Source organism: Notolepis coatsorum (genome assembly GCF_963971535.1).
Source record: "Notolepis coatsorum genome assembly, chromosome: 8".
NCBI classification, from domain to species: domain Eukaryota; kingdom Metazoa; phylum Chordata; class Actinopteri; order Aulopiformes; family Paralepididae; genus Notolepis; species Notolepis coatsorum.
In genome coordinates, this window is record NC_140172.1 from 45534945 (window position 1) to 45555900 (window position 20956).

The window sequence follows — 20956 nt, forward strand, 5'->3', positions numbered from 1 at the left end:
TTTCCATTAAGTTTATCTTATCGGTGGGAAACCCTTGTCAGCACGGGGAGAACATGCAAACTCCACACAGAAAGGCCTGGGAGATACCCCACCTGGGTACCTGGCATCATGGAAACCTGGTCCCCAAGCGGGAATCGAACCCTGGACCTTCTTGCTGTGAGGCGACAGTGTTAAACACTACACCACCGTGTGCCGCCTATAGAAAGTAGGTTCGTGGCTGCCACAGGCTTGCCCAGTGAGAAGATTCTACGGCGCTGCAGCTGGACCCTATTGGCGCTGACGAGAATTACACAAATTACGTCACACGCACCAATCACCGTGCAGATTGATTGTTGAATGAAAATTGTATTAACAGATTGCAGAATGGGTACAATACAGTACAGCTCAATACACACAATTGTTAAGGGGATGCAGACCAGAGAAATACTTTTGTCTTGTTTACATCAGGGTCCCCCATTTTAAATTCATAATGAATTGTAAGTAAGGGTGCAACTTGCTCAGTGCAATCCATTCTTTGTGGATCTAGCCCACAGTGTCTCTCCCTCCCTCCCCCCTCTCTCTCTCTCTCTCTCTCTCTCTCTCTCTCTCTCTCTCTCTCTCTCTCTCTCTCTCTCTCCAAATGTTACACTATAGTATAAAAACGAACTGGATAGTTGATTTAACTTCATAACAAGTCTGCTATCTTAAATGTGTGTGTGTGTGTGCGCGCGCGAGTGTGTGAGCGCGTGCGTCCCATCTCTGGTCTTTGGAAATACCAGATGAGGTCAGAGGAGTTTGATAGTATTGACTGAGGGATGGCCATATTATTGATATTTAAACTTAAAAAATAATAATACATTTATTTGGTCATTTAGCTGATGATTTTATCCAAAGCGACTTGGTATGATTAATCTGAGCTATATTGTTAATACAGCTCTATTTTGTACTTTATTTTAAATGATAATACAATCTTGAATCTTGATTACTATCTTGACTATTTTCCTTTATCCTCTTACAAGATCTCACAAGTTTCAAGTTTGCTTTTATTTGTCACATATAAAGTACAGTTCTCTCAGTTCTCTCAGCAAAAAGGTGGGTGTTTGTTTAAAGTGAGTGTGAGCAATGAGTGTAGATGGATGGGTTGATGAGTCATTGAGCATCCTGATGGCCTGGGGATAGACGCAGGGTCACAAGTCATCGGAATAACAAAGGCGTCAGACTGGAAGGTGCAGTAGGGAGGTGGAGGGGGTTACATTGATTTCTGGGTAGAGTAGTCATTATACATTGTAAGATAAATGGCTCCATTTTCTCTTAAGGCCTGTATCTCTGAATAAGTATTGTGTTATCAGCATGTTTCATAAGACATAGATTGAAAAGTATCCGCCAGATTTGTACAAGTGATGGCTTATTGAAGTCATCAACCTGTAGTTTCATATCATGTAAAACAATTAATTGAGGACGCCTCTAAAGGACCCAAGGTCTGTGCTGGGTCACCTATTATTGGAAGGGAACCATGAACAATTTTTTTTAAAACACATTTCTTCTGAATACTTCTGTAAATCTTTTGGAAGGTTTTGAATTCTATTTTTTTTAACACCAAGTTTCAAATCATCAATTTGTACCAAAACGTTTGGCCCTTTTAGCCCTCAGGTGTAGGTTACGTTTTGTTGTAAGAAAGTAAATAAGTAAAGTTTCACAGAGCAAGGTCACAAAGTGCTTCACAAAGAATACAAAATGTACAAAAGCCCGACCACAGAAATAGTAAAAAAGATTATAAACAAATCAAATATTTTGGAATGTTTTCTCAGCATTAGAATGTTCAGCTTTCAGAATTATCATCTCATACTGTATGTGAGATCGATCGTGCACCTGGAAGGGTTTTAGCGTTGATATCTTACCGTGACAGATCCATCTGGGTGGCTCTCCTTGGGGATGAAGCTCACACTGGTACCATAGAAAGCCCATGAGTCACACACCTGCAATAACAGCACTAACAGAAGCAAAGCTGCCATAGACGAACACATGATGCATGCGCTGGTTTGGCTTTGCAATTACTGGCTCTACTTATAGTCTCTCTCTCTCTCTCTCTCTCTCTCTCTCTCTCTCTCTCTCTCTCTCTCTCTCTCTCTCTCTCTCTCTCTCTCTCTCTCTCTCTCTCTCTCTCTCTCTCTCTCTCTCTCTCTCTCTCACACACTCTCACACACACTCTCACACACACACACACACACACATTCCTTATGTTTCCTTCCTGAATTTGTACATAGTTCTATATATTAATTTATGTTACAATTGTTTCTGATAGTTCATTTGATTTATTGCTGTCTGAATTTTAGTCGATCACCTTCATTCACATAATCACAGTTCGTAGAGAGAGAGAGAAACGGTCATGCAGGATGTCATATTGTGCAAGTCAGAATACAACGAAAGTACATTAATAATGTTTTTTCTTTGACTGAATATTCTATGGATTTCTGGAGGCAAGATAATCCATAAGTAAATATATGTAAACTAACCTTATTGTGAGTTGAATGGATTACACAACTGGTAGCAATCATATACAGGTAATCGGTAATAGCTATAAAATATTGTATTTGATTATTATATATTATTATATTATTCAATATGTGTCACTGCAATTAAGGGAACTAGTTGAAGTGATTGTCCAAGTATGTATCTGTGTAATTGGGCTATGTGTAATAGCTCAATGCATTATGAAATAAATAGAGAATATTTATTTCATAATAATTAGAGAAAATATCTTATTCCTGAGGATGTGTGTAAATGTCGGTTCAAATCATATACAAGCTTAAAGAATGCCATTCTTTAAACTGCAGTGTAGTTTTACGACTGCAGTGTGCAGTTTGGGATATAAATCAGTTTAGGTCACAATGGAATAAAAACATCACTTGTGGTCAAATTGTTCACGCAGTACAATTTCAGTTTATTTTTAGGCTGACAATAAAACAGGTTGACCTACTTTCATTTGCTTTGTATGGCAGAACTTGCCGTGTGTCTTTATAATGGAAGATTTCCCTTTCATTTAACTTTCCATCTATGATGTAAATACAGAGAGCATACCACTATTTTCTAATCTTAGTATCTACTTATTTTCAGCTAATATCGCAGTATATTTATTTAAACTATGTTATAGCTTCAAAGTAGTTTCTATATGAGTTTAACCCTGGAAATTTGACTTGCTTCCACATAGTGCCATTCAAGTTTATCGGAATTCAATTCCTTCCGTGAGCTTTGGGTGTGACAGTAAAATTAAAGGCTTAAGAGATCATTTTCCCGGCTCTTTAAAAAATATAATCAGTAATTGCAACCTTTTAGCTTAACTGATGGGGACACCTGTCCTTTGTCTACGACAGCATCCACAATGGTGTCAGAGAGATGTATTATGTAACAAAGCACATACTACTGACCACACTGTCAGGACTTTCCTCAGCGATGCTATAGCTTTAAAATAGCATATGCCATTTGTTGGATACTTTAATTCAAAGTGTAGAGAAGCAGCAGTTTATGCTAATAGGGATTATACGAGGGCTTTACAGTATCATTACTGAGAGCATACATTTCTTTTTAGCATGGCAAAACCTCTAATGATATGGGATGCTTTTTCTGCATGTTGTTGAATGAGATGATAAGGTTTCACCATTTCCCCCATACTACGTCTTTTCCCCAATACTACATTTCAGGTTAGGGCTAGAGCTCGGATTGCCAAATTAAATAACCCTAGACTGCTCTAGTTCATAACGCATGATTCTGTCAAGGTCAATGCTAATCACTGTTAGACACTGGTTTTGGATGATCATCTGACCTCCAGTTTTATAATGGAGGTGTATAATGCAAACCCCAAAAGCCCTTGACTGTAGGCTACTCCTCACAGAAAGACCAAGGAAGAAGGCGAGGAGTATCTTGGCAGACAGCTCCCACCCTTTACAAGATACAAGATACAAGATACAAGAGTTTTATTTGTCACGGCATACAAGTATACAATGAAATGCGGGGGGTCTTGCCCGCAACGATGTGCATAATTACAATAGTAATATATAATAAGAATACAATAGAACGACATTGTGCAATAACAAGTAACAAAGTAGGGCATATCGGTATCTGTACATGAGTTATTTACAGAGCATGGTAGGACATGCTAGGTCCTGTGGTAGTGCAATACACTGTTAGCTATGGATGAGGCACTGGGTCTTTATGTACACTGCTATACAATGCTATATTTTACAATCTCAAGCTATACTATACTATTCTTAAAGTGACCTTTCCTTCTGTAAAGTGACCATAAGTGTGAGCGTGTGCAGCATGGGTGTGTGTGTGCTCATGTTAAAGTGGCTGCTAGTGTGTGAGCGTGTACAGTGTGTGTGTTGTGTGTGTGCTCATGTGTGCTGTGCATGGAGAGTTCAGTGTTCAAGGCTCTGATGGCCTGGGGGAAGAAGCTGAGCCGAAGTCTCTCTGTCCTAGTCACTGGTGTTCGCAGGCGTTTGCCTGACCGCAGCAGCATGAACAGGCTGTTGTTGGGGTGGTGAGGGTCTTTCATTATCCTGCAGGCTCTGGATTTGCACCTCTTGTTGTATAGGACCTGCAGGGTTGGTAGTGCAATACCCGTGGTACGCTCGGCTGAGCGCACCACTCTCTGTAGGGCCTTCTTGTCCTGTGCCGTGCTGTTTCCATACCAGGCAGTGATGTTTCCAGTCAAGATGCTCTCTACAGCTCCGGAGTAGAAGGACTGGAGTATCTTCCCAGATACTCTGAACTTCCTTAACTGTCTCAGGTGGTAGAGGCGCTGCTTCGCCTTTTTTACGACTGAGTCTATGTGTGTTGTCCATGTCAGGTCCTCTGAGATGTGGACCCCCAGGTACTTGAAGCTGCTCACCCTGTCCACGGTAGCCCCGTTTATCCTCAGTGGTGTGTGTGTCTCCTGCTGTCTCCTCCTAAAATCCACTATCAGCTCCTTGGTTTTACCAATGTTCAGGAGCAGGCTGTTGTCCTGGCACCAGCGTTCCAGTACCTCAACCTCCTCCCGGTAGGCCTTCTCGTCGTTGTCCGAGATCAGCCCCACCACCACTGTGTCGTCCGCAAACTTCACTATGGAGTTGGAGCTGAACTTGGCCACACAGTCATGTGTGTATAGTGAGTACAGCAGGGGGCTCAAAACACAGCCCTGGGGGGACCTGATGCTCAGGGTGATGGTGTTGGAGGTCTGTCCCCCCACCCTGACCGCCTGGGGCCTTTCGCTCAGAAAGTCCAGTATCCAGGCGCTCAGAGCGGAGCTCAGACCTAGCTCGATCAGCTTGTCCAGCTTGTGGAACGCCCTACCCAAAGCTGTAAAGGAATGTGGATCACTACCCACTTTCAAAACCTCTCTCAAGGGACACCTACGGGAGACTGCAATTCAACACTGGCCCCTGTAAATATCCTAACCCAACCCCCTCCAATGTACAGTCATTTACCTAGTATGGTTTTGTCAATAGTCCAATGTACAATTTTGTTTGTTTGTACAGTGTCTCCCCCCCCCCCCCCTCAATGTACAGTTTTGCTTGTTTATACAGTGTGCCCCCCCCCCCCCAACCACCTCCAATGTAAATTACCCAGTATGGTTGTCAATATCCCAACGTACCCAACCCCCCCCCACCCAACCTCCTCCAATGTACAGTTTCTACGTCAAATGTATATACTCCCTTTTCTTGACTCCTTCTGTATCACAAACAGTACTGTATTTGCAAATCTGGTATGTCATAAATGTATAGATGTAGCAGTACTGACTATCTGTATGTCATGTATGTCATATATGTCCTGATGAATTGAAAATGGGGGACCCTGATGTAAACAAGACGAAAGTCTTTCTCTGGTCTGCATCCCCTTAACAATTGTGTGTATTGAGCTGTACTGTATTGTACCCATTCTGCAATCTGTTAATAAAGTTTTCAATCAATCAATCAATCCACCAGTCTGGTGGGGACTATGGTGTTGAACGCTGAGCTGTAGTCAATGAACAACAGTCTCACATAGCCCCCCTCCTGATGGTCTAGGTGAGAGAGGGTGCTGTGCAGTACTTGGGAGACCGCATCATCAGTGGACCTGTTTGGCCTGTATGCAAATCGCATAGGGTCCATATCACTGGGGAGGGAGGCACAAATGTGATCCTTGACCAGCCTCTCGAAACATTTCATGGCCACAGAGGTGAGTGCCACCGGTCTGTAGTCATTGAGACCTGTTGGGGAGGGTTTCTTTGGTACCGGGATAAATATTCAGCCAGTTTGAGCTCTTGAGCTCTGGGAGGCACTATAGAGCCCCTTTGGCAACTAGGAATATATTCAAGAAGTCCTTCATTCCAAGTGCCATTAGCATCCTTAATTCGGCAAAGTGACCAACAAGACGGAAGCCACAGACATGAACTGTTTTTTCCCCCTGTGTTTATAATGTGTAACCCTGTCTATGCCTGTTTGTGTTTTATGTCTTGCTAGTTGCTTTCTGGCTTCTTGTGTTGATGTTCCTGTTTGGTGAGCCGAAGACAATTTTCCACCTTGGTGGACAATAAAGTTATATTCAATTCAATGCAATGTTCAAACTGGGATTATATACCGACTAGTATAAAGAAAGCATTGGTATATGGGTAAAATCCTTATCATGTTGTTACATTTTCCCAAAGCAAAATGGATCTATCTCAAACCCTACCCTTTTTTCTCAATCCTTCTATCACAACTGTTGCGTCCCTCTGTGACAGTTGTGATTGGAGGAACTAGAAAATGGGGGGGAGCTTGATATAGGTCAATATAATTGCTCAAAAATGCCACAGACAAAAAACAAACTCAAATCACAAGGACTGACCTGAAAAGGTGAAAAGCATCCACGAAACACTGCTACATGCTTTAAAGGAACTCTAACCCAAGATGGATGCCCACGGAACACTGCTACATGCTTTAAAGGGACTCTAACCCAAGATGGATGCCCACAAAACAATGTGCATGCTTTAAAGAGACTCTAACCCAACATGGATGCCCACAAAACTGCCTCAAAAAGTGGATCCAACCAAAGTGGAGCTCAAAATGAACATTGCCTCAGAATTGGGAAAAGCATGTATGACCAAATAAACCATGGGATAAATAACATAGAGGTAGAGGACGGGGTGAATTGAAGGTTTTTCACCCTCTGAATGAGAAATACCAACAGAGAGCACCTTTGTTTGGCAGGCTTGTAAAACCTTAAAGCCCAACTCAGCTGAGCAAAATTCCCAAGGGTGTCCACATTTTTGTACATGGAGGGCCAAGGGCTGAATTGATAGTTTAAGTAAATAACTGTGTCTAGTGTGTCTAGTGTCTAATGTCTGAATGTTGTGAGATGGCTGAATTTGGCCTGCAGATCTTTGACCAGCCCTTAGACCAGGAGCCTGTTTGGTAGGAGAGCAGCTGTGGTCACTCAAGGGCCAAGAACACATACACACCTAATGGAGAGGTACGTTTCAAAATAGACCATGCACTACTTTTTATGATTCACAGCATTTTAAGCCATTTTCTAACAACTGCCAGCTCTGTTGGGATGATGTTTTTAGATTGTTCTAGTGCTTTTAAGGCGAGACAGAACCCCCAAAATTGGCTTTTTGCTTTTTTTTGACGATATTGATTTTTTTTTATATTTTGCTTCCTAAACATGTCTTCTATGAAACTAGTGACAATACAATGTCAATAGTTTATTTGACTTCATTTTGCCTGATTGCATCCATAAATGTGCACATATTTAATGGGGAAGTGCCTCATTTGCATATATAAACATAACATTCAGAAAACTTGCAATATTTTTCTCTTAGTTTATATGTACATAACAAACTGGGAAAGTCTCTATTCAGATATTTTGTTTGCCTATTAGAGGGTACTACACTTACTACACTGTTACTTTGTAGCCTGTGTGTAGTTCTGTTCAGTTCAATAACATCATTATTATTATTATTATTATTATTATTATTATTATTATTATTATTATTATTATTATTATTATTATTATTATTATTATTATTATTATTATTATTATTATTATTATTATTATTATTATTATTATTATTATTATTCAGTTATCAGGCATGTGTTTAGGTTGTCTATTACTAATGGTTTGATTGGGTGTTGTGTTTGTAAATAGCTGTTTCAAATACAAATTTATGGTTTTACAATACAAAACTTTGAGGTTGTTTTCTGATAAACTAGTTTTTAACTTTTTATGCATTTTACTTACACATAAAGAGTTGGAACTCCATTTCCCTAGTACCTACACACACCAAACTTTCCACATTTCTTCCCATCCATATTATGCTTATTTCTATAGAAAGGTTTGTTGATATATATCATTCATAGCCGGGTTTATAGTACATTTTATACCAAAACTAGGCGGGAAATAGTTTTTTTTATGACAGTAGACAGTATTTCCTGATGTATGGGCTGATGAGAGGACATAGCCACAAAGTCTTTCTATACAAAGTTTCGTTTTGAATGTATCAACAAAATGAAACCAAGTTCAGCATCACTGACATATATTAAAACAGGATCAATAAAATGATCAGGGCTGGCTCAGTGATTTTCAGATTTATTTAATCAACACTTTTAGATGTGGTCTAGATCCATAGCACCATTTAGCTGTTAATTATGTCTCAAATGGTTTCCTATGGTGTTATATATATCTTTTTTTATTGCAATCTATATTGTTCTATCGATTGTTGTCTGTATGATTGTTTTTGGTGGAAAATGAGTTTCCCCACAGGGATGGGACTGTCTAATCTAATCTAGAGCACAGCCCTGCTCCACCAAGGCTCTCACTTTGCTGTTTTTTGCTGTTACATGCAGCATGTTACTGGGTAGATGAGACACAACAGTTTCCATATATTGCCAGTCTCAACAGACCCAGACTATAAATAAGATGGTAGTGCTAGAAATCAACAGAATTCTTCTGCTTGGGGTCATGAATGTGCACAACAAATTGAATGGCATTCTGGCCATGAATCACTTATAGAGAGGACCAATATAACATAACCTCCTTGTTGTTGAATCCATTTTATTAAAAAAAAACTTTCTAATAGGGCTGTCAATTGATTTAAATATTTTATTAAGCACATGATTGTCCATAGTTAACTGATTAATTGCAAATGAATTGCAATTTTGTATCTGTTTAAAATTTACCTTATTTTCACTGCCACACTACAGAAGGTTAACCTATTACTATCACACTACCAACGGTTATATTTTAATATGTTTTACTCTTATCAACACAGGAGTGGACAGATATGCTTGCTTTATGCAAATGTATGTTCATTAGATACAATATATAATGAAAATGATAAGAATATACAACCAGAAAAACAAGGGTACTGCATTTAGCATAAAATAAACAAATAATCATAACAAACCGCCAATAGACATCAACAGATGACCATATTGACCTGTTAAATGTAACATTACTCAGTGATATGAGTACTCACACAATGTAGTGCCCAACCTTACTCTTATGATGGTTCACTAAAACATCCTGTTTTTTTAAGCATTAAAACCAAATGATGGACCTCAATGCATCGCAACAACAGACACATTGTACAACAGGTACATTGATAAGCACATTTTTCATTATTCCCTGGATGGATCCCTCACACTTCTAAAGCAAATCACACAATGCAATTACCTCACATGGGGAAAAATAAAGGGTCAACATCCCCTTCTAGTATGTGGAATCAAAGTTCTCTCTCTCTATTTTCATCGTCTGGGCATATTGGGGGACATACACATACACACAAGACACACATGTCACTAATTAAAATGTACTCAAATGTTTGAGTCAAGACATCTGAAGAAGTCTGTCACCAAAATTACATTTATTTGTCTTGATGAACTGGTATGATTGCATTATACATTTAATTTGAATGTGCATGTCAAAAATGGTGGCGTTAATTAACGTGCTAATTTTGACAGCACTACTTTTTACCTATATTTACCATAGGGTAGGTTCTCTTTTTCAGCAACACCCTGCTTCACACCCATAACGTACATATATTCCCACCTGGGAGCTGCCCAGTACCACCAGTCTGACACTATCACACCTGGGAGCTGCCCAGTACCACCAGTCTGACACTATCACACCTGGGAGCTGCCCAGTACCACCAGTCTGACACTATCACACCTGGGAGCTGCCCAGTACCACCACCAGTCTGACACTATCACACCTGGGAGCTGCCCAGTACCACCAGTCTGACACTATCACACATGGGAGCTGCCCAGTACCACCAGTCTGTCACTATCACACCTGGGAGCTGCCCAGTACCACCAGTCTGTCACTATCACACCTGGGAGCTGCCCAGTACCACCAGTCTGACACTATCACACCTGGGAGCTGCCCAGTACCACCACCAGTCTGACACTATCACACCTGGGAGCTGCCCAGTACCACCACCAGTCTGACGACCACTGAGGGCCTGGTATTGGTATTGAGGAGGGAGTGTTATTCATTCACCCCCCCCAAATCTTTCCTGCCAGCCAGGGGGGGGGGGGGGGGGCATTTGATGGCTAAATGTGCTTTACAGATAAAGGCGGTTATCTTTGTTAAACAATGCTACCATCATAAAAATAAATGGATGTAAGTGATGATACAGACTAATTTACTTTAAAGTGATGTGTAATTGCGGCGCCTTCTGACTGTCAGTGTTTTCTTGGTGGTCGAGGTGGCTGTGTGACTGGTGTAGCTGCATACTTGTTTTCTCATTCTTGCAGAAAATACTCTGCGTTCTGGGGGGTATCAGGTCTCTTGTTCTAGGCATACATTCGGGATCGTGAGGCATGATGGCACCAGACCATTTGAGGCTCTAGCAGCGACAGGGAGTGGTGTGTTGAAGAGCCGTCTCTGTTCTGTAACACACTGCAGAACTGAATGATCTAATAGACAAATTACACATCGTCGCTCCGAGTAAAATAATTCACGATAGTAAGTACAAAATAATTACCAGTAGATAGATACACTAGGCCAAAAGTATATATTCAGGATGTTTTACATGCAGAGTATGAGCTACTGCCCTCTGGGAGGAGGTTTAGAGTTCCAACATGTTTAAAAAATCCTTTATTCCATTTTCAGTTAAACTTTTAAATGGCGCTGATAAATGGACGGCAATTATTGAATAATCTATATTTGGTCGTAAATAAAAATATTAACAACTTCAGAGAGATATTGGCAGAATTGTGCTGGCACCAAATGTAAATACAGCTTATAATAAATTAGATTAACATTAAATCGACATGGGACACTGAAAACATTACTCAATATGAGACCCTCCTCTTCTCCATCCCCAGCTGAATTTCAGGATGGTGCGGATAAGATAACAGAGCCATCCCAAATTGCGAATAGTTTTAACAACTTCTTCGTGAATGTGCAGACCATGTCTTGCAAAACATATTGGCAATGCTCTTGGTTCTCCCACTTATTTTATAAGTAAAGAGTATGTTTCTCTAAATCAGGGGTCTCAAACTCAATTTACCTGGGGGCCGCTGGAGGTAGAGTCTGAGTGAGGCTGGGCCGCATCAAATATTCCACACAAAAAGGGTTTCAAGTATTTTTTTGACTTTTTATGGAAATGTATGGTTGAAACATGCAAACATTCAAACGCACACACACTAATAAGCATTGGAGGCTTTTAACCAGGGCCAGACTGGGGAAATCATTCAGGCCAGGAAATATAGTGCGAAATATAGCCCCAGTCAGGCCACTTTTTAAGCGGGGGGTCCCCCACCAGGAGATTTTGTGTTACAAAGACTTCATTTCCTGCATTCTGGTGCAGGACTTTTTTTATTTGTACCCTTTAAATGCCAGTGTTTGTGATGACATGACTGCAAAAAAAAAAAATTATATATTTTTTTGGAAATCATCTGGGGGGCCGCAAAATATCATCCAGCGGGCCGCAATTGGCCCGCGGGCCGCGAGTTTGAGACCCCTGCTCTAAATGCTTTTGAGCCTGTAAAGACCAAGTACTTGATATTATTATGAGCCTAAAAAACTCTTCTCCTGGCCATGATGAAATTCCTCATGCAGGCCAGGATCAGTTTTGGATTTGTTAGGTTTTAAAGTTCAGACTGGAGCCACAAACCACCAGGAGAAGAAGGGTTGCAATCAAATATCAATTTATTTTGCTGGATAATGATGATCTGGTGTTTTCATGTTGATTGCCATGGTTCTGAACAAAGACAGAAACAAATTCAATATCATGCCAGATAATACAAACATAAACATGGCCTTTAAATCATAGTATATAATTTAGGTATTTAAAGTATATTTAACATAAACATGGCCTTTAAATCATAGTATATCATTTAGGTATTTAAAGTATATTATTTGAGTAATAATTAGCCACAGATTTGGGAACTTCATAAAGTAAACAAAATCAAAACATACATATAAATATAAATAATACAAATGCATCTGTTCTTAACACTTTGATCGCCGGGGTTAAATTCATAATTTACCATCCCTCGCCAGCCCTATTTAACATGGAGAAGTTCCCCTTCTTTGCAGGGCTATAACTTTTTAAATTGTATTGCTAAATTGACATTATTATGGCCCATTCAATGTCCTATATCTATTGTTCAGGGTGTAGCAACGTTATACTTTTTCATTCACATATTCATACTAAAATACGGTCAAAGTATAAGTATGTTTTTATCGTTTTCTGCAGCTTTCTCCAGAACTTGATTTATAGCCCTAAATGCATTATATTGATGATCAAATACAGTTTGGTAGGAATCTGTGCGAGATAAAAAATTTCAACTGGACGTGGTTCTAGAAGTTACTACGTATGATCTGATGTTGACCGGATGGGGGGGGGGGTCGTTTATAATTCCGTGGGCAACGTTAGATGATTCATCTAGTGTGGGTGATATGATCATCAGAGCAGTTAGTATCGAAGACATTAAAAAATAACGCTGAAACTCACCGTAGCGTCCTCGCGCCGTTGGGAGATGAGCGTGGAAAAAAAAATTCTATTATGGGATGTCGAAATATCAGATCCATTTCCAGGTTGTATAATAGTATATACGTCCAAATCATGTTGTTTACCGAGTTATTGGTAACCGATCGCCATCCATTGTGTCAAGATGGAGTCCTGCTAATGATAGCGAGTGCCCGGACGAAATATGGGTGAGCACCACTTCATCCGCATCACTTCCTGTTTGGGCGAGCGGCCGATCGGCCACCAGATGGCGCTCTTGAACCGTTGGAGAATTGACAGGGGCTCACCAGTACATATAATGTCTCCGGGGGAGAAATATGATTTCGATCAGAATACCTTCCACTTCAATCAGGACTGTGTGCAGGACTGTTTCTGTTGTTGGTTGGTTTCCTAGAACAACACGGAGGGCCATCTTTATGGATTTGATCTCTCGTTCCCAGCTTCCACCGAAATGTGGGGCAGATGGAGGATTGAATTGGAAGTTGACTTGTGTACGAGCTAATTGATGCTTCAAGTCTGGTGCCATGGCCTGAAAGGCATTCCTCAGCTCTGCCTCACCTGCTTTGAAATTAGTCCCACAATCAGAAAGAAGTTCAAAGGGTTTACCTCTGCGTGAGACAAATCTTCTGAAGGCCATTAAGAATGTATCTGCATCCATACGGTCAAGCAGCTCAATATGTATACACGTGTTGTTAAGCACTTAAAGAGTAGTCCCCATCTCTTCTCTGTGCGGCGACCAATTTTGACAGTGAAAGGCCCAAAATGCCTATGGACTAGAAGGGGCGCTTAAACAGTCTAAGACGGGCTGGAGGAAGGTCTGCCATTTTGGGAATGACTGGATTTGCTCTCCATCTCTCACGGTGTCGACATTGGTGCTGATGTTGGCGAATGGCTTGGCGACCGCACAGGATCCAGTACCTGCGTCTCAGTTCCCCAAGAACGCGCTCACAACCTGGGTGGAGCAGTTTCTCATCATAATGCTTAATAATGAGTTTGGTTATGGGATGTTTAGGGTCCAATATAATCGGATGGATGCTGTACTGGTCGAGGGACTCAGCAGCCCTTCGAAGTCGACCTCCCACTCTAATGAGACCAAGATCCGGGTCATATTCAGGAGACAGGGGGAGTAGTTTGCTACTTCTTGGAATGGATTTGTTTGTTTTGAGGGCATTGAACTCCTCAGGAAAACACTCGGATTGGGCCCTTTGCAGGAGATACTTTTCTGAGTTTATATAGCATTGGGCCAAGTTTGAGTTGTGATCTGCCACGCCATGAAGCATATTATTTGTTTCCTCTATGAGATCATCCCAGCTGCTGTACTTGTTCGGATCAGGGAGATTTGTGTTAGACATCACTGTGCCACAGAACATTGACTTCCTAAGTTCCTCCACAGGTTCTGATCCAGCAAGCACAGCTGGATTGGCTGGCCAGCATTCGGTATGCATCAAGAGGAATGGAGGGCCTTGATGCCATCTGTGTGGCTGAGAAAGTTCAAGGAGGGTTTTACCCCGTGTCAAATCATCATTGCTCTTTGAGTCGACATATCTCCAGCTCTTGGTGTCGGTCAGTGTCTGAATCTCAGCTACTCTTGTGCCAACAAACACCTTGTAGCGACATGAGTCGGATGTTAGCCACAACAAGACAGTTGTAGAATCTGTCCAGAGTGTCACTGACTGTAGTGGGATAGTGAGTTCAGAACTGAGGAGGTTAGCCAGTTGTGCACCTGATAGGGCTGCACACAATTCAAGACGAGGGATGGATAACTGGCGTTTAGGGGCTATACGAGAACTGGCCATGATGAAGCTGACATGGGTGTGGTGATGTTTGTCTGTGGTCTGAAGGTAGGCAACAGCACCGTAGACACGCTCTGAGGCATCATAGAAAACACCAAATAAACATATTTGCTGCACAAATCCTGCATTGATCCTTTATCTTTCATTTTTTCCATGTCCCTTGAATCAGGACTATCCCTCAAGCCTTCAAAGTTGCCAAGGTTATACCGTTGTTAAAGCTGATAAACTCACTGTATTCTCAAGCTATCGTCCTATACCAATCAATACTACCTTGTCTTTCTAAAATTCTTGAAAAGCTGGTATTGCAGTAGAATCATGAAACATCTAGATGACAACACTATCTTGTTTGAACATCAGTACGGCTTTAGAAAGAAATACTTGACATATATGGCTCTTTTGCACCTCAGAGAAAAGATTACCGCTGCACTGGAGTACATATACCGATATGCCCTACTTTGATTACTTGTATTATTGCACAAATGTCATTCTCATCCTATTGGATTGTTATTATATTATTATTATTGTATATGCACAATCGTTGCGGGTAAGACCCCCCGCATTTCATTGTATACTTGTATGCCGTGACAAATAAAACTCTTGACTTGACAAAAATGTATATACCTTAGGCATTCTAGGACCCTTGTTGTTTTTGATTTATGTGAATGATCTTGCAAATGCATCCAGTTTGTCACCTATATTATTCGCTGATGACATAAATCTTTGTCACCGACAAGAATTTTGATTCCCTTATTGATAAAGCAATTTCTGGACTCATTACATTTTTTTATTGGTTTCAGTTAAACAAGTTATCACTCAATGTCAAAAAATCTAATTTGAACAAAAAATACATTTCAGACAGAACCAAGATTTGTATCAACAACAATGAACTTGCACAAGTTTCATCTGTGAGGTTCTTAGCTGTCAATATCGATGAGAAACTCTGCTTTAAGAATCATTGTGAAATTGTTTGCAAGGTTTCAAAATCGTTGGGCATTATGCAAAACCATTTAAAAAATAGCACATTACTAACTTTGGATTAGTTTAATTTATCCTCACATCTCTTTATAATTGCAATATAATTTGGGCCAACACTTACCCTTCTTACTTACAAGCAATCATAGATCTCAGAAATCCTTTGTAAGAATAGCAACAAACTCCTCTTATTTAGGCCAAACCAAAACCTTATTTAAACAACTGCAACTATACTCACAATTTATGAGGTCAACAAGTACCAAACAGGGGTTCTCATGTATACAGTACCGGTAATTGGTCTACGTTTCATCTTTACCTATTTTCTTTCCGTTATTTTGAGTTTAATTCTCATTATCATGCACATCCCACAAGGAGAAATAATGACTTATGCATTCCTTTCTGTAGGACCTCTGTTGCCAAATTATCATTGGTCTATCAAGGTGCAGTGATGTGGAATATAAAAAATCTAACAGAAACATGTTTCACGTTAAATAGATTTAAAAGCAGCTTTAAAAATAACTACAGATCCTGTAGTCTTTAGTATCCTTGTGTATTTGAGAATTCTATTTTTTTCAACATTGTAATTGTTGTATTGTATATATGTGTGTAAGAGGGATATGCGCATAATGTGTGTGGGGGATTTTCTGTGTAGTTATTCTATATAGGTTTAAGAGGGGGGGGGGTCGCTTATAAGCCCTTTCCTGCACATTTGAACTGTTCTTTTACTTCTTTTGATTCCAGAATGTATGTTTGTAAGTGCAAATAACAATAAACAAATATTCGATAATCGATATTTGGTCATACTATATATATATGTGGTGTTGCCAGACATCCTGCTGTGCAGGTACTTTTTTGTACCTTTTATATTGTTTATCTTCTTTGTTTGGAGTCAGTTGCGTCATGTCTGTGTATGTAATGTATGCGTTTGTGGCTGCAGTGTGGGTGTAAGCCCAAGACAGATTTCCCAGCTGATGGGACAATAAAGTGACTCTTGACTTGATGGTGTACAGATCATTTAGGAAACACAAGGGAAAATAAACTGTTGATAATTTTTTATTTTTTTTATTATTTCTTTACCTTATCAAAGACAATGTTTTGTAATAATTTATTTTAACACATTGTCTGCCACGCAGTTTGCCAATCTTATACCACTCTCTGCCAGTGCTGTAACCCTATGGAGTCGCTCACCTTCTTTGCAGGGCTATAACTTTTTAAATATTATAGCTATATCGACATTACTATATGGCCCATTCAACATCGGGTATCTATTGTTCCGGATGTGGGAATGAATGAATGAATGCGAACGTTATATTTTTCCATTCATACATTGTCGTGTTAGTACCATCGTGAATATAAGTATGTTTTTAGAGTGTAGAGCAGTAATTCCTAGAACACGAGTTATAGGCCCTGATGCATATTATCGATATCGATTGGCGTTTCGTTCCTATACACGCTATATTAAAAAATTCAAATGCATATGATCGCTATACATTATGCTCCATCATGCGTGAAGGAAAGGGGGGGGGGGTCGTTTATGATTCCTTGATTGTCAGTAACGGCTTTCTTTAGTACAACATCATACGTTGATCAGATGGATTGCAATGAAATAAATGCACAATCGAGCTGGAATTAACGTTAGATTCCTCTTATATGTGGCCGATGAGTCTGGAGAAAAAAAAATCCAATTATTTGATTTCGATCTGCTAGATCCATTTTCCGTTTGTATGACGCAATAAACGCCGAAAGCATATTGATTCTTGCATCTCGAAAGTGGCGGTATTGAGGCGTTGCAATATCAGACAGAGTCCAGCTGGCTCCCGGAGCCTTCCTGGATGAATTATGAATGCCAATAGCGAATAAAGGAAACAACGATCATAAAAACGAGTAAACTCGCTGTTGGCGTTATTAGATTGGCGGGCAATAACGAGTAAACTCGTTTTTGGCGCAGGCAAACATGAATAAAAATATGAATTAAGTAGTGCCACTAACACAGTACGAAGGTACAACAACACTAGAACAGGTTTAGTAAACAGAATGGGCTAGTAATTCAAACCCTAAATGTACGGTTTACATTTAACTCAATGGCCACCAACAACGATTATATACGTGTTTGGCCGACGACATTGAACGCCAACCACGTATATATACGTTATTTGATCGTTATTTCTTTTATTCGATATTTCTATTCATTACAGGCACACGGACTCGGGGTTAACATGGGGAATCATCCTGAGAATGCCAAAGTACAATACCGGCCGCATCACGCTAGACGGCGGTATCGAGCACCCTTTGGAACCTTGTATCTTGGGCTGTGGGACGGCCAAATGTCTTGGGTTTAATTTTTTCCTTGTCGGCCGAGGCGAACGGTTCTCCCGGTTCCATTGAAGCACGTCAAATATCCCCATGTTGTGGTGGATTATGTCATGGACGAAATGAACATTGAATATAGCAGATGGCGATCAAACAATTGGAATATTATTTTTGGAATACTCCCGATCACAGGTAAGGACGATTTGACGTCAATTTGAGCTTGATGGATGGAAAACGTATGGGTGGAAAAATTCATTATTTTTCACATATTGAACGAGATAGGTGATGTCAAACAGGCCATAGTATTGTATCCATAGCTATAATATAGAATATAGTTATAGCTCTACCAACAAGGTGATCCACTCCTATCTTTTAAAGCATGGCAGTGCTAGAGCGGGGCCACGGCTAATCCCCGGCGGTCAATGAGTTAAAGATGGCTACATTTAATAATAAACTTGTAAAATTGTATTGAAAAAATATTAAATAAAAGAAAGAAACTGATCATGACTCAACAGAAAGACAGCATACAACTGCATAAATACACATTTGGCCAGAATCATGCAATATTGTAAGCAGTATGACAGCATGCAACACATTGGCAACTGAACTAACAGGCTTAGTAGCTCTGCCTAGTGCTACAGCACACATCGAGGTCAGGGGGCTGGTACTATGTCAGAAGTGACTTGAGATAGTGTAACAGAAAACATAGGGACCATGTATCCAACAACCTAATTTGCACCTGCACTCTTTCACACGCACATCTTCTTCTGACACATTTCAGTCGACATACAAGCACTCACACATGCTTCCTCACACATACTTCCTCTCAGTCACTCTCTCTCCCAGAGCCAACGTTTTGAAGTTGATTGTTCTGGATGAGGATTTCAAGATAGTCTCTGGTAAAGTCTTCCTATGTCAGAATTTACAGTTGGGTTGAAAGAAAACCCATGTCACGTTGTAATGTAACATCCCAGTGCTCACTGGGCTCTTGACACACAGACACACACACACACACACACACACACACAGACAGACACACAGAAGCAAGTAAGTAACAGCCGCTGAAATGACAAGATGTTCAAACTCTGAACAGAAATACACGCTTGCTTATATACTGTAATTAAAAAAGACCACAAACTATAATTGGCCCAGTTCCCCAAAAGCATCTTAGCACTAAGAACATCTCATCCCATTTACCTCTGAATGACACCAAGTTGATCTTAGTGCCGAGAGGGTTTTTGAGAAACTGGGATCTGATAATATGAGTTGAAACGGTAAGAAAGATCGAAATGTGAGCAGGACAAAAAAATAAAACAATACAATGAACTTGTGATTAGTGGTGCCTAATCCTTTCTGCAAAGGGAAAACCTTTGGATCAAATCCAATTCCAACAATGAAACTTATCGAACTGAAAGCTTGGTTGGATCCGATAACAAGCTTTTCATGTATGGGATGTCTGTTCATGGGATGAACAGTTGATCTCTGTTCGATGGAGGAAACGAACGACAGTGTATCTACAAACACAAGAGCAACAAAAACCAACAGCGAAAAAATAAAATAATCTGAAGTATTTTTGTTGTTTTGTTTAAAATCCCAAACTTGGAAATAACTCAACGTCAACATCAAGCTGGAGGATGGACGGAGGTTTGCAACGAGGCTGTCAACCGCCTCCTGGGTCAGGGAGTAGCCACTTCAAGATCAGTAAGAGTGGGTGAAGATGGCCTGAGGGTGCTCTGGCAACCCTCACAACAAACAACTCCTCCCCTGTTCCTGCGTAGAACAAACAACAAACCCCTCCTCCAACGTAGACCCTCATCTCTCACGCTCCCCTCCAGCTTCCCTTCTCTCTACTCTGCCAGTTTACAAGACACTCCCTCAGAGAAAGAGATGCAGCAAGGCCAGTGCTCTAATGTCGCGCTCTCTCTCTCTCTCCCTCTGTCTCTCTCTCAAAGCCTGAGAGAATCCTGCTGGTATAATTAACACACACTAACTGACTGCAGCAGAGGCACACAACTGGACCAGGAAAACGTACAAATCAAAACACTCCATCCTACCTTAACTTTCTCCATCTCCCCCCAAACCCACCCATCTTTCTACCTTGCTTCCTGGTCCGTCGTTCCCTAGAGACTTCATCAAGTCTCCCTCTCTGCGCCAGAGGAAAGCTGGCTGATGTTGACACACACGTTACACACAAACACCTTGTGACGAGAGGCGGGACAAAGCTCATCAAAACCACTATTTGTGTTCACTTTAATTTTGTTTGTAGTTCACAAGAAGTGGTTCCTATCCACTCTTCCTTTCGCTCTCCCTCCCTCCCTCTCTTCTCCTCCTCTGCTTCTTGCGCGTCTTCTCCCCACTCCTTGTTTTGAGTGGCCGGCAGGTTTCAGCAGTTGGGTTTCCCTGTGGTTCCACAGTCTGGCCTGGTTCAGCCCACTTTGGCCCAGCTGAGGAAGGCCGGGATGTCTCGGACCGGGACGTTGCGGGTCAGAGCCTTGACGCGCATGTTACGGTCATCCGTCAGCAGGACGACCTCCCTCCGCAGCCGCACTGGTCCGCCTGTGCGGGTTACAACACACACACACGGGGGGGGGGTTAAGACACACGTCACTCTCAAACAGAATGACATTAACTTGTTAGACAGTTTTTCAACTTAAAGGGGCAGTTCACCCAAACTTCAGAAAAACACATTTTCCCCCTTTACCCAGAGTGCTATCTATACAACCAGATAGTTTCGGTGTGATTTGCCTAGTTTTTAAGATATCTGCCGTAGAGATGTCTTTCATCACTCTAATACAATTTTCAAATTAACTATAACCCCCCCCCCCCCCCCCCCTCCACATAAACACGATTGACCGTTGTTGATGGAGAAATATGTTGAATCAATATTGTTTGGGACTTGCAGAATTGGAACGTTATTTAGCTAAAC

At 40.8% G+C, this 20956-nt stretch overlaps 1 protein-coding gene across 1 annotated transcript in view; it reads right to left on the bottom strand.

The window, feature by feature from the left end:
* Window positions 1-16836: 16836 nt before the first annotated feature.
* smg6 (SMG6 nonsense mediated mRNA decay factor) overlaps window positions 16837-20956 on the bottom strand; it is a gene marked incomplete at its 5' end in the record, with an annotated part of 62023 nt that continues 57903 nt past the window's right edge. Inside the window, one exon of the mRNA XM_084320405.1 lies at window positions 16837-20586. Coding sequence (XP_084176531.1) covers window positions 20456-20586 — 131 coding nt within the window. The 3' untranslated portion in view covers window positions 16837-20455. The remainder of the gene's footprint in view (window positions 20587-20956) is intronic.